This window comes from Doryrhamphus excisus, linkage group LG7, assembly GCF_037039965.1.
Source record: "Doryrhamphus excisus strain RoL-2023G ecotype Guam linkage group LG7, RoL_Dexc_Guam_v1.1, whole genome shotgun sequence".
Classification (NCBI taxonomy): Eukaryota; Metazoa; Chordata; class Actinopteri; order Syngnathiformes; family Syngnathidae; genus Doryrhamphus; species Doryrhamphus excisus.
The window spans coordinates 6,289,419-6,311,615 of NC_136363.1; the positions used below are offsets into that span (position 1 = coordinate 6,289,419).

General features: G+C 41.3%; 4 protein-coding genes across 6 annotated transcripts; 1 reads left to right on the forward strand and 3 right to left on the reverse strand.

The window, feature by feature from the left end:
- Nucleotides 1–1,246: 1,246 nt before the first annotated feature.
- LOC131101455 (XK-related protein 8-like) lies at nt 1,247–7,334 on the reverse strand. Its single transcript, XM_058046639.2, has 3 exons — nt 6,941–7,334; nt 5,300–5,490; nt 1,247–3,529 (listed from the first exon to the last, which is right to left on the reverse strand). The coding sequence occupies exons 1-3, from the start codon at nt 7,234–7,236 to the stop codon at nt 2,775–2,777; spliced, it is 1,242 nt and encodes a 413-aa protein (XP_057902622.2). The 5' UTR covers nt 7,237–7,334; the 3' UTR covers nt 1,247–2,774.
- Nucleotides 7,335–8,381: 1,047 nt separating this feature from the next.
- xkr8.3 (XK related 8, tandem duplicate 3) lies at nt 8,382–11,793 on the reverse strand. Its single transcript, XM_058047262.2, has 3 exons — nt 11,148–11,793; nt 10,299–10,486; nt 8,382–9,516 (listed from the first exon to the last, which is right to left on the reverse strand). The coding sequence occupies exons 1-3, from the start codon at nt 11,471–11,473 to the stop codon at nt 8,804–8,806; spliced, it is 1,227 nt and encodes a 408-aa protein (XP_057903245.1). The 5' UTR covers nt 11,474–11,793; the 3' UTR covers nt 8,382–8,803.
- A 273-nt stretch (nt 11,794–12,066) lies between these two features.
- srsf4 (serine and arginine rich splicing factor 4) lies at nt 12,067–15,606 on the forward strand. Of its 3 annotated transcripts, none has more exons than XM_058047263.2 (6): nt 12,067–12,278; nt 12,704–12,858; nt 13,928–14,037; nt 14,115–14,329; nt 14,500–14,577; nt 14,805–15,606. In XM_058047263.2, the coding sequence occupies exons 1-6, from the start codon at nt 12,172–12,174 to the stop codon at nt 15,238–15,240; spliced, it is 1,101 nt and encodes a 366-aa protein (XP_057903246.2). In that variant the 5' UTR covers nt 12,067–12,171; the 3' UTR covers nt 15,241–15,606. The 3 variants fall into 3 exon arrangements, with proteins under 3 accessions (XP_057903246.2, XP_078648085.1, XP_078648084.1); XM_078791959.1 differs by lacking the exon at nt 12,067–12,278 and adding an exon at nt 13,454–13,631 and having other exon boundaries at nt 12,711–12,858; XM_078791958.1 differs by lacking the exons at nt 12,067–12,278; nt 12,704–12,858 and adding an exon at nt 12,896–13,631.
- A 94-nt stretch (nt 15,607–15,700) lies between these two features.
- Nucleotides 15,701–22,063, reverse strand: msto1 (misato mitochondrial distribution and morphology regulator 1). Its single transcript, XM_058047261.2, has 14 exons — nt 21,868–22,063; nt 21,525–21,654; nt 21,359–21,428; nt 21,214–21,289; nt 21,082–21,139; nt 20,856–21,006; nt 19,605–19,719; nt 18,736–18,870; nt 18,516–18,668; nt 18,311–18,439; nt 18,063–18,247; nt 17,893–17,997; nt 16,567–16,679; nt 15,701–16,412 (listed from the first exon to the last, which is right to left on the reverse strand). Exons 1-14 carry the CDS (start codon nt 21,949–21,951, stop codon nt 16,150–16,152), a joined length of 1,767 nt encoding a protein of 588 aa, XP_057903244.2. The 5' UTR covers nt 21,952–22,063; the 3' UTR covers nt 15,701–16,149.
- Nucleotides 22,064–22,197: the final 134 nt, after the last annotated feature.

Genomic DNA, 22,197 nt, shown 5'->3' on the forward strand with positions numbered 1-22,197 from the left:
GCAATCCCGTTTTGTTTTTATTTTAAATATACTCAAGAAATGTGTGCTCTGTATTACTGTTGAAAAGATCTCATGAAGTTGCTTTGGTATCATTACTGGCTTGGAGACAATCAGTAGGTAATACGTGGTATTACTGGCATGGGGATTACTAAAGTGATCAAACAAGTTACATTTTTCTTACTTTTCACTTTCTGTATAATCTTCTGCTGATATTATGCATTCTCACATCAGCATGTCATGTCTTTTACCGTAAATAATTGAGATTCCTAAAAGGTAATATGTGTTTTGTCATCATGTGGTAACCTGTGAAGGGTCTCTTTAGTCCACTGTAGCAGTTTTGGGACATTGACACATCTCACTAAGGAGTTCTTGTGCACAGATGATAAAAAGGCAGCACATTGACCACCGTCTGCTTATTTTTTCCATTGGCAACAAAACATGTTATATATTAAATGTTAATATTAAATGTTTATCATTGTGTATCATGGGGAAAGTCTCCACAGAATGAATGTAATTCAGATCTATCAGTCTGGAAAAGGTTATAAAAGTGTTGGGACTCCAGCAAAACAAAGTGAGAGTCATTATCCACAAATGGTGGGAACATGGTTAACCATTCCAGGAGTGGCCGGCAAACTAAAATGACCAAGAACACAGGGACAACTCATCCAAGTGGTCACAAAAGACCCCACAACAACATCTAAAGAACATTATGGCTCGTCTCAATTTTACCCCCCCCCCCCAAAAAAAACACCTTGATAATCCAAGACCTTTGTGAAAATACTCTATGATCTGATGAGACAAAAGTTGAACTTTTTGGAAGACGTGTGTCCCCTTACATCAGCCCCATTCCAGAAAAAATACCAACAGTAAAATATGGTGGTGGTAGTGTGATGGTCTTAAAGGTGTTTTGTTGATTTAGGGTCTAGAAAATTTGCGGTAATTAAATGGAAAAGTCAAAGCCCTGACCTGAATCCTATCAAAATGCTGTGGCATGCCCTTAAAAAGGCGCTTCATGCTGGAAAAACCCTCCATTGTGACTGAATGACAACAATTCTGCAAAGATGAGTAGACCGAAATTCCTCCATAGCGCTGTAAGAGACTCATTGCAAGTTATCACAAACGCTTGATTGCAGTTGTTGTTGCTATGTTGCTTGGGGGGTGACACTATTTCACCCTACTGTGTGTGTGTGTTAGTAAACCATACAGACACACTATTTTTTTTTTTACTACAGTACTCTAATTGAAGCATCATAAACACCAATGACAAGTGTATTCATTTATTTCAGTGTATTAATAATACATGGGCATTGAACCTGACAAAACAATATACTACTACTGCTACTACTAGTACAATGTAACACTGAAAAGGCACAGTTTTAAGTGTCTTTGTTCACCTTAATACAATAACTGGAGTTATAGATTTGATCAACACATTTAATACTTTATTTCAATGTATTAAAAAAATACACTTTCGGTAAACAGTTGTAATAAAATGTTTTTCAGTAAAGACATAATTGTTGCTTGATATATTAATCCAAATATATATTTAAAAAAATTAATATTTATAAATATCAGTGGTTGTATTCATTTAGCATCATATCTTATGGCTCGCTTCCGCTTTGTTTATGCACTCACGCTTTATTACGGAGGACAATAACATTAGAGGGCCGGGGTGTCCTTGTACTGTCATATGTAATATTACATCTTAATATAGTATATCAATAATAAATATACAAGCTTCTTCAATGAACAAACGCTGATTGAGAAAAATGATACTGACATATGTAATATACTGTTTTTGTAGTAATTATAATATAGATTTTACTCAACTTCCTTTTAGTTTTCTACCGCTTATCCTCACGAGGATCGCGGGGGTGCTGGAGCCTATCCCAGCTGTCTTGGGGCGAGAGGCGGGGTACACCCTGGTCTGGTCGCCAGCCAATCACAGGGCACATATATACAAACAACCATTCACACTCACATTCATACCTATGGATAATTTGGAGTCACCAATTAACCTAGCATGTTTTTGGAATGTGGGAGGAAACCGGAGTACCCGGAGAAAACCCACACATGCACGGGGAGAACATGCAAACTCCACACAGAGATGGCCGAGGGTGGGATTGAACTCGGGTCTTCTAGCTGTGACTCGTCCGCCATGCAGCCCTTTTTGTATACAAAGGTGATTTATTTTCTTCTTGCTCATAAGAAGCAACCTCTATTATTTTTATTATTTCATTATTATTTTTTTTTAATTATTTTCTGTGCGCTAACCACTCGTCCGCCATGTAGCCTTTTTTGGCGCATATTCATTTTAATTTATGCACCGTTTGTATGCATACAGTTATGGTCTTCTTTATTGTAATTATGTGTATTATTGTTTGAAAAGATCATTAAAGAAAAACATTTTCTTGGTTTGACTTAAATAAAACCATAAAAAATTAAAATATATCATGTATACACACATGTAGAGATGTCTGATATTAGCTTTTTTAATATTTTTATATTACCCAACTCTCAATTTCCGATACCGATAACATTAATATCAGTTTTCATGATGGGGAAAAAAATCCGATATCGGACATCCCTACACACGTACATATTATAAACATGAAATATATTAAAAATATATATTATTTCTATAAATATAATACAAATTGTGTGTAATTTGAAAAGTCCTGTTTTAAATAGAAGACTATAGATTGGAGAAGCGTTCCCCTCGTGATCGTGACTCAGGCCGTTGTGCATCTTTCATGTCCTCCATGTGATTGATGTCAGGAGTAAAAATTCTCCGCTAGCTTCCTCATTCTTTTATTGTAAAGTTGGCGGGCGGCTTGCGTTGGCGTCCTTCCGTCCACTACGTCATCAGCCATGAAACTACGCACGGTAACATCACCACCACCACCGCCGCCGTCTATGTCTATCTTCTCTTCAGCGCTTGCATGGTCTCCTTTCAGTCCCTCTTTGTTCAGGTTTGGATGTTGGTACATGTAATAGATTACTTTCAGGATAAGACCGAGTATGTAAAGCGCGACGACGCTGACAGACGTGATGCTGGCGTGCAAGAAGGGGATTTTAAACGACGGTGGTTGCGAGTGCATCCTCCAGCACCACATTCCGCACAGGAGGAACATATCAACCAGGATGAAGCTGTGGTAGAACAAAGTCTTGTATCTTGTCCTCCCTTCCACCACAGAGAACCAGTTAAAATACCAAACGAGGCCCACGGTGGCCCGGTAGAGCCACTCCCCGCCTGGGCTTTCCATGAAATCAGTCTTGGAGCGCCAGGCGGAGAAGAACAAGAGCAGCCAGGAGCAAATAAAGTGCGTGAAGATGAAGCAGGGAAGGACGGAAGCAAAGAGGGCGAGGGCGGTGAGCCGGGACGCGATGAGAAGAAGATTCCACGTGAAGAAGATGAGCGAGGAGATGATGCGCTGCTCTTGTTTGTCGGGCAGGAAGGAGCGGAGAGAGCGGTGATACATGGTCACGCTGAGAGCGATGGCGGACGCCGAGCCCACCGCCTTCATCACTGAGGAGGACATCACAGACTTGAAATGGATCACGGGATATGGATCCAGGAAATGTTTTTAATGTGCCTTCACACTTGGCACCTTTGTTTAAGACTGGGACTAGGATTAGGCCTTTAGGTCTCGGTTGGGGTTCCTTTGTTGTGTTTGTTCTGCAGGTATGGTTTGTTTGGTTACATGCTAGACTTAAAGTTCTGGGTCAGGACTTGGGGTTAGAGTTCATGTTAGGGTTACTTTGTTGCGTTTGTTCTGTGTTAGGGTTAGATTTTCGGTTCTGGTTACTCTGGTAGTGTTTGTTCGGCAAGTATTGGTTCATTTCATGAAGCGCCAGGGTTCATATTTGTTCTGTGCTAGGTTCTGGTAGTTTGTTCAGCAAGTATTGGTTCGTTTGGTGAAGTGTCACGGTTCATATTTGTTCTGCGTTCGGTTCTGGTTACTCTGTAGTGTTTGTTCGGCGAGTACTCGTTCATTTGGTGAAGTGTCAGGGTTCAGATTTGTTCTGTGCTAGGTTCTGGTTGCTCTTATGTTTGTACGGTAAGTACTGGTTAATTTGGTCGAGCGTCAAGGTTCATATTTGTTCTGTGCTAGGTTCTGGTTTCTCTGTTGTGTTTGTTCGGCAAGTATTGGTTCGTATTTGTTCTGTGCTAGGTTCTGCTAGTTTGTTCAGCAAGTATTGGTTCATTTGGTGAAGTGTCAGGGTTCAGATTTGTTCTGTGTTCGGTTCCGGTTATTCTGTTGTATTTGTTTGGCAAGTACTAGTTCATTTGGTGAAGTGTCAGGGTTCATATTTGTTCTGCGTTCGGTTCTGGTTGCTCTGTTATGTTTGTAAGGCAAGTACTGGTTAATTTGGTCAAGCATCAGGGTTCATATTTGTTCTGTGCTAGGTTCTGGTTGCTCTGTTATGTTTGGTAAGTATTGGTTCATATTTGTTCTGTGCTAGGTTCAGGTTGCTCTGTTATGTTTGTTCAGCAAGTACTGGTTAATTAGGTCAAGTGTCACGGTTCATATTTGTTCTGTGCTAGGTTCTGGTTGCTCTGTTGTGTTTTTTTCGGCAAGTATTGGTTCATATTTGTTCTGTGCTAGGTTCTGCTAGTTTGTTCAGCAAGTACTGGTTAATTTGGTCAAGCATCAGGGTTCATTTTTGTTCTGTGCTAGGTTCTGGTTGCTCTCTTGTGTTTGCTTAGCAAGTACTGGTTCATATTTGTTCTGTGCTAGGTTCTGGTTGCTCTGTTATGTTTGTTCAGCAAGTACTGGGTAATTTGGTCAAGTGTCAGGGTTCATATTTGTTCTGTGTTTGGGTTAGGCGTTAAGTTCTGGTTACAGCGTTGTGTTTGTTCGGAAAGTATTGGTTCATTTGGTCATGTGTCAGGGTTTGGTTTCATATTTGCTCTGTGTTAGGGTTCGCAATCAAGGTTAGGGGTTAGAATTCAAGGTTACTGTGCTGTGTTTGTTAGCCGTTCTGGACTTTGTTCCGAGTTTTATCCCATAATAAATTGAAAAAATCTGTTCCAGTGTCAAACTGCCATCAACACAAAACCTGGACTACCTGTACAGGTCATGAAAGTAACATTCTCAAATGTCACATATATAAAATGTAAAACAATGGTGCTAAACAAAAGCAAGTAGAACAGTCCGATGGCAAAAATATTGGGACACTGTCATACTGCTTTGACTGTTCTCTGACGACAAAAAAAAACAATAAAAGTGTTCACATTTGCTTTTGCTTAACATTAAAATGGTTTACCTAAGCAAAGTCTATGTGTATATGGTACCTGTCATGGGGTCCAGCTGGCCCTGCTGCAGTATGATGGTAAGCATGAGGACAAGTTGGGGTGCGCTCTCAGAAAAGGTCTCAATGAGACGCAGCATGCTGAGGTCATGAGTCAGGTACACCGCAATTCCCTCCGTGTCCTGGACTTTGGTAATGCATCGGCATGATGTGATCTCCACTACACCTGCATGCCTGTGTGGGAGAGAAACAAAACATTGTTTTGGGAATGGAAAAACTAACAATAACTTGAACGAAGGGGTCAGAATTCCCTGACCATAACACTTAAGCTGTCCTATGCTGCTTGCCTAAATGGCATTATTCGTTCCTGCAATGCCTATAAATCGCCACAAGGTGGCAACAACGGACTGAAAATACCTCTCTGTTCCTTCTATGGCACAGGTGTCAAACCACAATGTAAGTCAAAAAATCTCTTCATGTTTTTGGCTCAATGCATTTATGGTTATGGTTATGGTTATGGTAATGGTATTATTTCATTTGAACATGCATCAGATTACAATTGCATCACAAGTGCATCCCATAATCAGTTCCTGGTTCCACATGTCCAAAAGGAGTAGGAAGAAGCAAAGCTTATTAAATCCTACCCCTCCATCTGGTACTTTTACAATCAGTAACTGTTACATTTGTTCACTTCCTGCTTTCCTAATATATATATGTTTTTACTTTATTTTATTATTATTATTATTATTATTTTTGTCACATACCGTACAAGGTGATATGACGATACAATGACATAATGGGTACCATACTAAGTGTCAATATAGTGATATATATAGCACATTATGACTGGTTCAAGACTATTCAACCTTGTATTTAGCAAAAGATATTGAAATTTTGATCAAAAAATTGCACTGTATGCAACTGTATTACAATTATTCGGTTAACTTTAATATTTGATCATGCACAAGATAGTCCAAGCAAGCATTTAAATAAAAAATATTATTAAAGTATTAAAAATGGAGTATTCTAATCACAACAAAGGAAACCTATTATACTATAATACTATGTGGACTCCTATAGAGCAGCTACACACAATTACCAGCAAAGAAAGCTTTCTAGAGTTTCCAAAATCTACACCTATTCCGGGATCACATCCAAATGTGCAAACCTCATTATCTTAAACTTTGGCACTTATGATAATAAAGCAAGTTTTCCATCAGTTTTTGACAAAAAAAATACATTGTCCCTCGCCACATTGCACTTCAAATTCGCAGCTTCACTCTTATCACAGTTTTTTTATGTATGTCTTAGTAAATTATGCTGTTCCATGGTTGAATACCAATATTCTGAGTGGTAAAAAGTGTAAAGATGAAAGTTTTTTCTTAAAATAGACATAACTTCTAATCACATGAAGAGTGGCCCTTGCATTATTTCATTTTTCAGTATGTGGCCCTCAATGGAAAACATTATAGACACCCCAGGTCTGATTCAATATCAGAAATAAGTCAGTCATTGAAACTTATTTAATACAAGTATACATAAACGCCTGTGTACCACATTAAGTGTAGTAACGGTACACACAACTCCTGTCTACTTCATCCGTTTTGTTTTCCCGGAAAGCCTATGGCTTCCATGAAACCTGTTGGAAATGACTAATACCATTTCAAGGAGCCGTTCTACACACCTGAAGTAAGTTCCCAGCTGGAAGAAATGCAGGATCTTGAGTTGCAAGCGACCGAGCGAGCTTTCAACCTTTGTCACCATGTGGAAGTTATCGTAAGTGTACCACAGCCAGCTGTACACTTGGACGAGAGCAGACGAACCCAATAGGAAAAGCAGCAGGATGCCGAGGCTGACATATTTCTCTTCCTGGTAGAAGGTCACAGCAGTACCAACGTCCAAGCAAATGTCCAACATTAGGAAGACCAGCCCTAAATAAGTGAAGATACAATCCACCTTGGAGTACTTGAACACACCCATGGTGTCATTTGTACTGCTACATGCTGATAGATACGGTTCCTCACACTTTGCTAGCAGTCACTAAAACTTTGGCGGTTGTCTTGAACATTTCATTATATAGCTCCTCCTCCTCCTCCTCGTGAAAGAACCTGCCCTCAAGGCCGATCTCTTAAAGGTACACCGCCTAATCAACACAAACACTACAGTACATGTATTACTGCAATCCTTGTCTACCGTCACTTTACTGGAATGTTTTTTGGCCTGTTTTTTTAACTACATGCTTAAAATGAAATTCATATTATTTGTTCAACCAAGCCAAGCATAAATTATAAGACACATAACACAATTTATTCGTTTAACAATATTGCATTGGTTGTATAGTTTGAAAAGTTAAGTAATAGGGAAATCTGATTTTTTTAAATACTGACACCAATATCAAAACAGAGTTTTAAGTTGTAAATTTCCAAAAAAAAAGGTTTATATATAATGGTATTGATCTTTTTTATCTCAGTCCTGACCATAAAGGTTGAAATTTTGAAGCCAATCAAATATTAGTGGTTAAAACTGAAGACGATTAAGATTATGTGTATTAAACAGTAAGTTTAATACACGGTGTAAAATAAATTAATATGTGATTTGTGTTTGAAATATCACTTTAGTCTGTTGACATAAGAGCACGTGTTGTTTTTGTGCGGCTCGAGTCGCCGGCGGTTTTGGGCAGTGGTCACGTGACATGACTGAGTCCGTTCCATGTTGCAACCCTAGGATTTTTCAGCACAAAAGCAAGGAGGAAGTCACAAAGTGACGTTTTTCATGTAATAATTAGTAGTAATTTCATATTATTATCAATATTACGTTTAGTAGTTAACGAGCATAATGCCGATACTAGTGTGAACACAGAATTTATACTCCCATCACAAGCAAGATTCATTGTGATTGTACAGTGGAATTTGTTAGCGAACGACCCAGTTAGCATGTTTTTCCGTCAACTTGAAAATTTGAGCCTAAATTTAGCCTCCATTTGCGTACATTTTACAGTTAACGTACAGTGTGGCATAAGACATAAGTCTCAATACACTGCGTGAGCCCAGTTGCGTTCTTAATGTATTTTAATCACAAAACGTCCTTGCTAGTTGCCTATTAGCTTGCTAATACACGAAACAAACCGGAAGTCAGCTTCGTCTCCCCTCAAAAGACGCTGTAGTTCTTTGCAACAGCCTAAAAAATGTTACCATAAAACACAGTTATAGTTTTGTAATTTTAACTTAAGGTATTGTAATATAATATAAAAATGTGAGGACATGGTGTGTTGGGCAATTTGGCATTTAATCATCCCAAAATGTGCAGCATTGCCCTGATAGAATATGGCTATGTAAATAACACCGATAAAGACAAGCTGGCCTACTTTGATGTGTAGACCTATACAATCTAATGATGCCAATTTTACTGTCAGAAATTATTATTATAATTAGTAAAACATTATTTATTCAAAAGCCACAATGATATGCGGGCACAGATTTTATATTGGCTATCATGAGATTGTACAGGAGACATGATTGCAACAAACTACAACAAGAGTTATCAGTCGTTATCTGGTGTTTCTACTGACTGAGTAAAAGAGTGCAGCATTGTGTGCCATCCTTTTGTTGAGCAGCTGGGAGGACAACGTGCCGTCCTGGATGGGAAATTCTCTGAAGGACACTTCTGCATCAGGCAAGTCATCAGGCAGCCCCGGATCCCTCATCGGGGGTCTCCACAGTTTTGGGTGGAAGCAGCAGTAGTAGATGACCTTAAAGAGCAGTCCCAGTAAGTAAGTGAGAGGTAGTGTGATGAGCAGCACCAGGGCGTATGGCTGTGATGTCACAGGGTCTCTGTAGCACCACCAAGTGGCCAGCAGGATCCCTCCATCTGTAGCAATGAAGGTATGATAAATGATGCTCCTTCCACGGGTCCGACCCTCGGCTACGTTGAACCAGCTGAAGTACCAGATGAGCCCCACTGTGGCCCGATAGAGCCACTCTCCACCAACGCTGTCCATGAAATCTGTCTGCTGTCTCCAAGCCCATAGGACAAAGCCGAGCCAAACCATCAGGAAGTGGGCGGCGATGTAGCTGGGCAGGACAGAGGCGAAGAGAGCGAGGGCAGCGACACGTGGGGAAATGAGCAGCAGGTTCCACAGGAAGTAGACCAAAGAGGAGCCCCAGCCCTGCTTGGCCTTGTCTGGCAGGAAGGAGCGCAGGGAGCGGTGGTAGTCCACCACCATCCAGGCTATGGACGTGGTTGATGCTGCAATGCTCACGACTGCAACAACGGAAGTAATAGCATCATCAGTGTAGAAACCACGAGGAACGAGGAAGAAGATGTGTGGTGTGTGTGTGTGTGCCAAGAGGAAGAAAATGGTATACGAGTGTAGATGCTTCCCGTTGACCCGATGGCATATTATTTAGTTCTTGATGGCTCCAATAAAAGCCATTTTCAGAAAACATGAGATGGACAAAAGTGTGTTGAGTCTTTAGACCAGGGGTGGGCAAACTTTTTGATTGATTGATTGCATTGATTTAACAAAATTGACGAAGGAGAGGAGGCAGACTATATAGTATTTTACACGCAACAGTCCATTTTTACACGTATATTTTACACACATTTTACACGTAAAAGTGTCATGCAATCTGCTATATGTGCACTTTGAGATCATTTATTTGATGTAAAGTGTGTTGTAAATTAAATGCATTATTATTATGTGCTTGTGTCCCTTTTTTCAGGAGCATTTTGTAAACAACAGAGTACATCAAATAACAAAATTGAAACTACACAGCAGCTACTTCAACCATCAAAAGGTTGGCTCAAGCCACGATGCCAGGTTGTATGTTGAGTTTAAATGAAATACTTTGGAAAGAACAGTTCAAACACTTAGCGGGCCGGCTGTGGCCCCCAGGCCACAGTTTGCCCATCCCTGCTTTAGACACACATGCGGTATTAATCCAGGCCATTTTGGCACATGTAGGACCTACATTGGGCAAGTTTATGCACCTTTAATGTGCAAAATGTAGCAATGTGGATGATACTAAGTGCATCCAACTCACACTGGACGGTCCTGGCTTTGTTGTTGCGCAACACGACATAGATCATCAGTGTGAGCTGCGGAGCGCTTTCACAGAACGTTTCAATGAGACGCAGCATGCTGAGGTCATGCGTCAGATATACAGCGTATTCCGACCCTTCTTCTTTGCGCCACCACACCCTGAATCCTTGTCTGATGGCAGAGATGTGCCTGCGTGAAGGAATGCGTTGAGAAGAACATTGGTCAATGATGTGCAGATGATCAGAAAACAAGTTGAGTTCACACCGTACTAGCAGAGTAAAGCGGACGAAGAAAATGACAACACGTCACAGAACACTTCAGTCAAGGTGAGCAGACACATGGAATGTGAAAAGATGCTGTGCTGACATATTTCGTGCCGCCACCACACCTGAACTTGACATTTATGGTCATGAAACTTGTCAACTGTAATTATACGCTTATGGACTAGACACCTTTTCCCATTGAAGAGAGCACCCAAACAATGTCCTGCAGTAAAAACCTTATTGCAGTGTTTAAGTGTGATGGCATCACAACAATGTGATCTGCATGCAAACCTGTTGCACACAGGAACCATGACTGGGGGCTAGGGTGTCCAAACTTTTTCTACAAAGGGCCACATATTGAAAATCAAACTGTGCAAGGGACCACTTTAATATTTGTATGTATTTTTTATTTAGTAAAAAGGTGTTAAAAACTACTCATATCTAAAGACAAAACTTTGTGTTATTATTAGTGATGAGTTCCTTGGTTTAATTGTATTTCTACAATGTGCTGCGGGTCATAAATAGCCCCGGGCTGCACTTTGGACACCTCTCAAATACACAAACATTTCCAGAGAAAATGTGTTTACCTGCACAGGAACCCCAGCTGCAGCACATGTAGAAGACAGGAAAGCTTCACTTGGTCCACAAAGAGCACAGCTTCGGCCCCGGTGTCACTTCGGAACCCTGGAAGTTGTCGGTCATATTTTAACCAGAACCAACTGAACATTTGGACCACGGAAGACGACAGCACCATGAGGGCGACCAGTGCCCCGAACCACAATAAGTCCCCATGGCAATAAAACTCGACGGCAACCCAAAGGTCGGAGCCCCAGTCCACTAGGAAAGTACACACTCCGATGACAGAGAAGGCGAAATCAATCCAGGAGTATTTGGAAAAAGTCCCGCTCTCCATCGCAACTTAGCCCGAGTTAGCCTACAAACAGATTTGTTAGCTAACATTCGGCTAACGACGCGTACCGTTATTTGCCTCCAAATGTGACCTCACTTCGCTTTCCTTCAACCCATGGAGGAAGTTTTTCTAAGTGTTACAGGTGGACAACAACAGCGGTAACTCTTCCCACCGCAGCGACATTTTAAAGTAAAGCCGCTCGCGTAAAAGTTAAAAATAACCACCTATTGATTATTAGCAAAAATCCCTTGAGCGTTCACGTTAGTCCCGCCCACTGAGGTTCAGGGGTCATGCGACCACCAGATACAACTTCCGGTACCGAAAGGGTGTTTGTGTGCTATCAAATTGTAAGAAATAAGCCCACAATTCTACTTTTAATAACCGATTAGGCAACGTGATTTAATAAAATACTCCCTGTTTTGTTTTTTATTTCGGTAATATTTAATTTAAGTTAGTTTGTTAGTTATTAAAACAAAATGAAAACATTAGTAGTATTTTGGCTATACAAAAGTACTGCGTGTTTGGACAACTTTTCAGGAGGTGGCGGTAGTGTTTTTACCAAAAGCAGAATTAGCAATAGAAGAAGAATATAAACCACGCCCCCTACCGGACCAGCCTTTTGTGCGGATAAAGCGGCTGTGTGTGGTTCCCTACCCGCTCACTGTTCCTCCTGTCGATTTTGCATTTTGTAATTCGACAAAATGTCGAGAGTCTATATCGGAAGGTTGAGTTATCGGGCCAGGGAAAAAGACGTGGAGAGATTCTTTAAAAGCTACGGGAAGATACTCGAAGTCGATCTTAAAAACGGGTAATGTTTCGGCGCCTTTGTCGATATCCCCTTGTTGCAAGAAGCTCGCGTCGAGTTAGCATGACGCTAACATTGTTGTCTGGGGCCTTGTTCGTCTCGCGTGTACAGGTCCCGACTTTAGAAACGCATCTGTTTTGATTTGTAAATGAATTAAACTGGTTTCTTCGTCACATGTGCTGTGTAACTGGCGTTTACGTGATTTTGCATGATACATTTCCCCACTAACATTCAGTTGGCTACAATGCTAATCGGGCTTGCTAACACCAGACGTGGCAATGTCACGGCGTGCTTTTTTTGTGGATTAAAACGAATAATATTTGATGCTCATATGGTTTATCTATTTGTCACAGCTTTACTTTTTCTAACTCCTGACTGTTGAGCGTTTATACTAACGTGGTAAAAATATGCTTTTTCTTGGAATCTAGGTATGGGTTCGTTGAATTTGATGACCCGCGCGACGCAGACGATGCGGTGTACGACCTGAACGGTAAAGAGCTGTGCGGGGAGAGAGTCATTGTGGAGCACACTAAAGGGCCTCGTCGTGATGGAGGCTACAGTGGCGGCGGCGGCGGAGGAAGGAGTAAGTTCCCGAACAAACTTTTGTTCTTTACATGAATATTATTTTTTAGGCTAATTTTGGTTGCTAAATTATTGTCCTTGGTGGCTTATGTGCATTCAACTTGTATTGTAATAATCATTGTTTACCATTTAATATAGTGTTCACTGGGGTTCCATTTGGTAATAATGTGGTTATATAGATAGAGGTTAATTGTGTAATACAAGGGGACATAGTGTACATTTGGTTTTGTCACCACAGACACATACAGCGTAAATACTAAAACAAAATCTCCCGGACTTGTTTATCCATGCAACTTTGTAATGGTGGGTGCGTCTCAGTTTCTGCAATTGCGCGTTCATCAGTGTTTTTGTCTTGCAAATCAATTGCATGACATTCTTGAGTGCCCACAAGCCACCAACGACTTAAATCTTGCAATTAAACCATGTAGAAAAAATGGTTTAAAAAAGGAAAACTGATTTTTAAATTTGACTACAGTAATTTAAAGTGATTCATGTTGTAAATGTTTGATTCCATTCTTTTTTTTAATTTCTAATACAATGATTGTCAATTTAAAAGGTAAAGATTTAACAAAGAACCTCAATGTTTTAATTGAAAGAGTCCTTTGCTGACTGCCCGCCCTATTGCTGGCCATGGTGTCCCCCCTTTCCAAGAGTGTGGTTTGACCATTCTGGGCCCCTGGGCAGACCAAAAAAGGGAGCCATTGTGAATGAAGACCGCTATTGCCATTAGGCCCAGGCCGGGTGGTGAGGATGCCATGGGGGTTAGGAACAGATGTGGGTTCAGCATAAAAAAAGAACATTTATTGTAAATGAACAGTCAATTGTGTTAGTTTGCTTATACTATTTTCTTGTATATATCCTTTTTTTTTCTATTTCGCTACAATTTCATGTCTACATATAGGATAGCTAGTCAGTTTTAATGAGTATATTTATATTTTGTTTTTGTGTAAGCCATATAAAGTTTCTTCCAAGTGGTTATTATTTAGAGTAGTTTGCAGATCAGAATAATAACAGCACCCCAGTTGGTGCACGGTCCTCATTTGTTTGCTCTATCCTTGTTACCTTGAAAGGTGGCTATGGAGGACGATGGGGGAGAGACAGGTACGGTCCACCAATCAGGACAGACTATCGGCTTATTGTTGAGAACCTGTCCAGTCGCTGCAGCTGGCAAGACTTGAAGGTCGGTGTCCTTTTTAAAAGGTGGTAAAATGTAACATACGCCAACATCTAAACACGCCTTGTGTGTTCCTCCTTTAGGATTACATGAGGCAAGCGGGGGAGGTGACGTACGCAGATACACACAAAGGAAGAAAGAATGAAGGGGTGATTGAGTTCAGGCTCTACTCGGACATGAAGCGCGCTCTGGAGAAGCTGGACGGCACAGAGGTCAACGGCAGAAAGATACGTCTCATCGAAGACCGCCCCGGAGCTAAACGCCGTCGCTCCTACTCGCGTAGCCGCAGCCGATCCAGGTACGTTTCATTCAATAATGCTGATCAATCACCTTCCTGTCAATCTTGCAGCATATGTAGCCACTACATTAATAACATTAAAGCAAACACAGCTCTAGTATTTTTTTGTTGTATTGTCGTCTCAGATATCCAAATTCAAGTAATCCCTAACCCATGTTCCGCCATGTCAGGTCCCGCTCCAGGAGCCGCAGGTCTCGCAAGAGCAGAAGCCGCAGTGAAAGCAGCAGCCGGAGTCGCTCCCGCTCCAGGTGAGATGCCACCTTTTTTGCTATTATTTCCATGTTGGTCACTTGACCCCTGGTGCCTCTTTCTGTGAGTCATTTAAGTTGGGACTCTGCGTGCTGCAAAGGCTACCCGCCTTGATTTTGTGAAAGCCAAAAACATTTAGAACCATTCAATGCAAGACAGATTAGGATTGAAACAAACTGGGTTTAAATCCAAGCACTGATTGATGTCCTAATTTTTTCCCCGACAGGCCTGCTTCTCGTTCCCGCAGTCACTCACACAGCAAGAAGAGCAAAAGCAAGAGCAAGAAAGAGGAAGACCGCAGCAACGGGGACCAGAAGGACAAAGATCTGAGCAGGAGTCGCAGCCCGAAAAGCAAGAAGGTCAAGAAAGAAGGGAAGGTCAAGAAAGAGGAGTCCAGGTCTAGGTCCAGGTCTCGCTCCCGTTCCCTCTCCAGAAAGTCCGTCTCAAAGGGCCGCGACCAGCCCAAGAGCGATGACGAAGCGGGTGAACCGGAGAGGGGCTCTCGCTCCTGCTCCCCCGCTGACTCAAAATCCAGAGCCAGGTCTAAATCAAAATCCCGGTCGGCCTCCCCCGTCAAAGCCCGCTCCCATTCCCGATCGGCTTCCCGCTCAGTCTCTCGCTCTAAATCCCGTTCCCAATCCCGCTCTCGTTCTCGCTCATAGTTTTTGATTTTTGTACCATTTTGTCACCAGCCTTTATCTATCCTAGTGCCCCCCCGCCACCACACACATCCATCTACTCTTTTTGATAAGTAGCTGTACAACTCCAGCTCTTGATGTCTTTTATGCACATACTTCAAATTCATTTCATTTTACAATTTTTTTTATCCCTTTGCTGTAGTTCAATGCAGTTTTTTTTGTCTGTTAGTTTTATAACTTGAATCGGTGGTGTGTGTTTTAGCCCTTTTTTGTCCGCAGATATAGCTTACTATTGCGTACTGCTGTGCTCGCTTGGAATATGTCTAATATGTTTCACCTTTTGTGAAATCCTTGTAACATTTTATTTCAGATTAAAAATTCAAATCCTCATGTCCTGTTTGCTTTGTTTAGATTTGACCACTACTGTAATAATTAGATATTACTGTATTACAAGTACTGTATAGGGATGACAAAAGTTGGTAAATCACAAAGGCAAAAATTGCTGTCAAAAGTTTAATTACAAAAGTCCATACATTCAACTTTAGTATTATATGCTACACTCTGTATTGCACCAGTATTGTCTTACAGTCAGTGGGATAATATTTAGTAATAAGCTTTTTCCATTTAAATGAAGCCCACATGGTAACATGATTACAAAAATAAACTACAAATGAGTGTTTTGGGAAAACTACGCAGTAATGTGGAAGACTACACTGCTCCAAGAAGTTATTGTTTATAATAAAATGTGATCTACATGTGGAAAATATCAGGGCTCTCGCTGATTTCAGTAAGAACAGATTAAATGAAATGGTCCATACTGCGGAAATAGTACGATATATTTAAGATCAATTCTACAGCCACATTAGTGAGTTGATTCTTTGGAGTTACGGGAGTGTGTCTGATAGGAAACAAAACAAGTCCAATACTCATTTGTCAGTCATCATCATCGTCTTCAGAAGAAGACCGCGTCATACCTCTGCTGTCGTCTCGATAACGTCGAGCCAGTAAGCGCAACTGCTCCAAGACTTCGCTGTAATCTGCCATTTCGGGGCCTTGAGCGAGAAAGCTGGGAGCCACGCGGCGGATGTCAAAGGCACTGACACTGCGATGCAAGTCTGAGAGCCATGGGTCCAGGGCGGGTCCGGACTGGAGGGATGTGATGACCGGTACGGAGGAGACGGCTGAGGTGGCTGAAGCTACAGAAATAGCAAAAAAAATTCTAATATATATATATAACTCAATATAAGCTCAAATTCAGAGTGAAAAGATTGGAACTGTGAACTGATTATGTGATGCATTCAATTGTAATCTGATGCATGTTCAAATGAAATAAAACCAAAAGATACTTACAGAGACTTGGAGGCTGTTGGTCGTGTACCAGACCTCTATTATTAACACACTGACTGAAGATATGGGGGAAAGGTGGTGTCACTTTACTAGGACTGGACACCAGCTGCACAGCCCTGCAGAGAGGATTGGAAAACAATTCAGGAAAACCGTGACAACTTTTGAATTGAGATGGTTGTGGAAATGTGGAACCCGTTGAAGTCGACAACCCAAACCCTAGCTTGCATTTACATGTGTGACTGGAGATATAAGGCTGATGACATTTTTTTTTTTTTTGGATCAAATTTGCTTTTGCTTTATTCGCTTTTTTGCTCCATGGATTCCCTCAGGTTTTAGAAGTAATTCACTATTAACACATCTAAACATTCATTTTCTACCGCTTTTTCCTATCCAGCCTATCCCAGCTGTCTTCGGGCGTGAGGCGGGGTACACCCTGGACTGGTCGCCAGCCAATCACAGGGCACATATAGACAAACAACCATTCACACTCTCATTCATACCTATGGACAATTTGGAGTCACCAATTAACCTAGCATGTTTTTGGAATGTGGGAGGAAACCGGAGTACCCGGAGAAAACCCACATGCAAACTCCACACAGAGATGCCCGAGGATGGAATTGAACCCTGGTCTCCGAGCTGTGAGGTCTGCGCGCTAAGACCGCCGTGCCACCCCTAAACTAAACATGTCAAGAAGAATACATTCCCTGCCAATTTAATGCAAACAAGTCTGGTCCAACAATATTGTAAACCCACTCAAATATGTGATATAGGGTTGCAGTTGCATGGCAGTTATAAGAGCTATAATATTGTCCTTATGACAAGTCCCATGCAAATCATTTGGAGTTATTATATAGTTGTTTTTTTAAAGAATAAATGTCAAGCCACACTCCTAAAACCTCTGTTCCTTCCAATGGCTTTAAACCCAATTTTTGTCCTTCTGGGTCAATTTTTGACCTTTTTCACACCAAATTTGACCTTCTGGGTCAAATCCTTGCCCCAATTTTCGCTGGTGCAGATTGCTGCAGAAACACTCAGAGAAATTCATTACAGTTTCTTGGCATAACGCCGTTATTGTTGTTGTTGTTACGATGCCACTAAATGTGGGTGATTGCTAACACACCAGCCCCAAGCCGTCCTGGTTTGATTGATGATTTGATATGGGCTGAGTGACACTTTTCATATCTTACCATATCTCCTCCTGGCTGATGACATATTGACATGGTTTTCCCCTGATGTGTGTAATATTTATGGGTGCATAAACACCACATCACAATGTGTAAACTATCAACATAAACGTGTTCCACTGGTAATAAAATAAACATGTTTTACAGAGGAGCCGTGGGATAGAAAGATGAGATGTAGGACGCCAGGACATCTTCCCCGCTGTGTAGGTTGTGAAGAGCAGACCGTGGTTCAGTCCCCGGCGCACCAGAACTAAAATGGGATAGAAAATGTAAAATCATGATGACATTCGAATGCAACATTCAACATGAGCGTACCTCACGAGTCTCTGTCCTTCCAGGCCTTTGAGTGTCACCCACTGCCCGTAACAACGACCGTCACTTGCTTCAGGGCATGTTGAGAGAGGTTTCCACGGCAAAGAGTCCGCACAGGCACTTAAAGCATCTGGCAGAGAATCCCCGTGCATCATGGGAAACGGGACAGCACCGTAGGCTGCCACTACCTATAATTCCACTTGTGAAGGTCATTAAAACGCCATAAGATGTGAAATCAAACGTAGGTTCACCTTTCTCCCTGATGCAGACAGTGAGTCTGCCAGCTGCCACATGGGGACGCTGTTTCGAAGCCTGTACGGCGCAGACAGAGCATCCAGAGCGAGAGCCAGAACGGAGCTGGAGTGGTACCAAAGTGAAGGCTGGAACACATGGACAGATATACAGTAAGTGTGTGATAAAACGTGTTCTCACATATACATAACATCAATAACTTACATCATAAGCTAAGTAAGGGAAGCTTATAGGTGACGAGGGTCTCAGGCCCAGCCCGCCGCGCAGCGTTAAGGGACAGTAGAAGGAGCTATGACTCGCCAAGTGGACCGTCCCTAACGCGCAGTTCAACATGTGGTAGACGTCTTTAGTTGGAGTCTGCTTGGATAGAAACAATATCACGGCATCCATACCAAGCAACGTTTCACTGTTGGGTCCAACTTACTGAGTTAGCGTGGCTGACAGGGGCCATCCCGTAGGTCAGGATGCCTCTACCCCCGTATGCGTCTTGAAGCATTTCCGTTACCTTTGACCCCAAGCCTGCAAAGCCATCAGCCATGTCACACAGTATCTGGAAACCCTAAGAAAAGATGTAATGGTAAATGGTTTTATTTCATTTGAACGTGCATCAGATTACAATTGAATGCATCACATAATCAGTTCACAGTTCCACATGTCCAAAAGGAGTAGGAAGAAGCAAAGCTTATTAAATCCTACCCCTCCATCTGGTACTTTTACAATCAGTAACTGTTACATTTGTTCACTTCCTGCTTTCCATAATACAGTTTAAGGTTTTTTGTTTTTTTTTAATGACCATAAATGACATAATGGGTACCATAGTAAGTGTCAATATAGTGATATATATAGCACATCATGACTGGTTCAAGACTCTTCATCCTTGTATTTAGCAAACATCAACTGCTTGTATTGTTTCTTGAATTGGCTCATCGTTGTGCATTGTTTGAGGTCCTTACTCAATCCATTCCATAGTTTGATTCCACATACTGAAATGCTATGGCTTTTTAACGTAGTCCTAGCATATAAGTGTTTCAAATGTAGTTCTTCCCTGAGATCATATTTCTCCTCTCTTGTAGAGAAGTATTGGATGACATTTTTAATAAGGAGTTAGTATGTTCTCTGTAGGCGGCATTATGAATTATCCTTACTGACCTTTTTTGCAGTACATTTAGCGAGTGAAGATTGCTTTTATTGTTATTAGCCCATATTTCCACACAATAAGTACGATATGGTAGAAGATGTGATATGAAGAAGGGAGCATTGCGGGGGAAGAGCAAGGAGGAGGTTGGAACTTACTTGAAAGTAGTCACACTCTTCCACGAAGAAATGCAGTTTGTCATCCAGCTCCTCCAGTACTGACCCTTGCAGGAGCGCCTGCCCCTGGCCAAAGGTCTCCAGACGGTCAGCCTCCCTGGTCATAACAACACAATATTTTAATTACTGATTGTTTACAATCCAGTAAGAATAAAAACATGTACTGTATAGAACTGTGCTGTACAGTAACCCCTCGTTTATCACAGTTCACTGGTTCCAGTTATGAAATAAATACAATTTTTAACATTAGAGCCCCCTAGACATGAAATAACACCCCTATAGTCCCCTTTACACTCATAGTACCCAATATAGTAATCATACTAAGAGTAAGTAAGCCATGTAAGGCATCCCAGTGTTGTACTTATGATGATAATGATGATGACTATTATTATTATTACTATTATTCATTCATTTTCTACCACTTTTCCTGGGTTCCCCGAGGGTTGCGGGAGTGCTGGAGCCTATCTCAGCTGTCTTTGGGCAAGGGTACACCCTGGACTGGTCGTCAGCCAATCACCAATCAACAACCATTCACACTCACATTCATACCTATGGACAATTTGGAGTGGCCAATTAACCTAGCATGTAGCATAACCTAGCAAACCCACGCATGCACGGGGAGAACATGCAAACTCCACACAGAGATGGCCGAGGGTGGAATTGAACCCTGGTCTCCTAGCTGTGAGGTCTGCGTGCTTATTATACTATTATTATTACGTTATTGTGCCTGTTGTGAGATAAATAATTGTAAAAGAGAAAAAGTCTATCATTGGCAATTACTAGTGACACCTAGTGGCCAGTGGAGACTATAGTTCATCAACATTGCCTTAAAAATGCTTAATTTAGGCCAAGAATATTTGCTTAACTATGCAATATACTAAATTCTATGTGAAGTATTTCCATAATGCCTCATATTAACTCTCTTACAGGATCTCAGTGTATAGACTGGTCATGTATCTCATCTGGTTTCATATTATCTACATACTGTATTGTATATAACTCTGGGAAAAACTGTTGATTTCTGTTAATACTTGGGCTGTTTATATTGTTTATTTTTCTATATTGTGTATTTTGTACTGCTTAACTGACTATGTACTCTTGCTGCTGTGCAATACAAATTTCCCCACTGAGGGACGAATAAAGGCATATCTTAATATCTTAATCTTAATCTTAATTTTTTGGACTAATAATAGGCAACAGTCAAATACAAATATAAAAAAAATAATATCATACCCATCGTGGTTGTACTGGTGGATGACGGAGATGGTACGAGGGTGCAGGTGAATGCGAAGAAAGTCGGACCACACTTTGACGCTGCCCTCCAGCTTGTAGCTTTTCTGGACTCGAGCAAGCTGACTGTTTACCGTGTCAACCTTCAAAGAACCTGTGAAATTGTATTGTACCGTCATTAGCCTCAATTCAGGATAAATTGATAGTTAGTTATCGGGTGTTTACTTACGCTCACATGGAGACTGGGAGCTTGAAGAAAAATCGACCTCGGTCAGTATATCCCCCCTCTAAACACGACAAGCACTGATGTGAATCTGCTGTTTAATTATCAACCCTTTCATTATAAAACTAAAATACTCACATCCAACTTGTCTAGATCTTCGAGGAATGAGTTTTTTGCAGGCGGACTCTCTTTATGCGTCATCAGGCTTCCATCCCTGCCACATGTGGGGTGTTATTCACAAAAATGTGAATTATAATGTGAAAATGTGAATTATATTATGTACCAGGAAATAGCGGCTGTCTCTTTGCCAGAATCATATAGACTTCCTTCCTGCCGTAGAGTCAACAGACTTCCTGTGCGAATTTAAAGAGTTTAAATGCCTTCAATACCCAACTCACAATAATGTACAGATTCTCAGCATACACATCTAACAGATAAAACATGATTACCTTTAAGGTCCATGACAATGAGGCGTGGGGTGTAGGTAATGTTACCACCAAGAGTCTGGCCTTCACGAAACATGACGTCACTCTGGATCTCTCCAGGTGGCATCTCTGGGTCGTAAGATAGAGATGCATCCTGCAAATATAAATATGTTTATCTCACACACTAAGCATACTACTTAACTTCTGTGTACACGCTAGGAATATAGTGTCTTATATACTACATATATTACCAATAGTCCATATTAAATTACAATATGATGCTAATACTAGCTAATTCGTCTCCTGTCAACACAAGCCAAGCTAACTCAACTAGCTAGGTTAGGCTAGCCGTCTGTGCTTTACTTGCCTGTAAATTCCACCAGTGAGTGCCCACAAAGTTAGAATAATGTCCCAGTTGGAGCGTGATAACCTCCCTGCAAATGCCACTCATTCTGACGAACACAGAATACTATATTAAAACAAGAAACGTCTTCATTTTACTAATGGGCGACATCTTTCGAGAATGACAACACTGAACGGCGACACACTAGCATGGCGTGTAATGTTTTCTGATTGGCTGGGCATGAGGAGACGACAAAATTGATTGGATAATGTGACATAGTTAGGTTTCACTGTGCCGTAGTATCACATGTGGATGAGGTACCTCGACAAATAATGTACATTTCCTCTTTTGCAC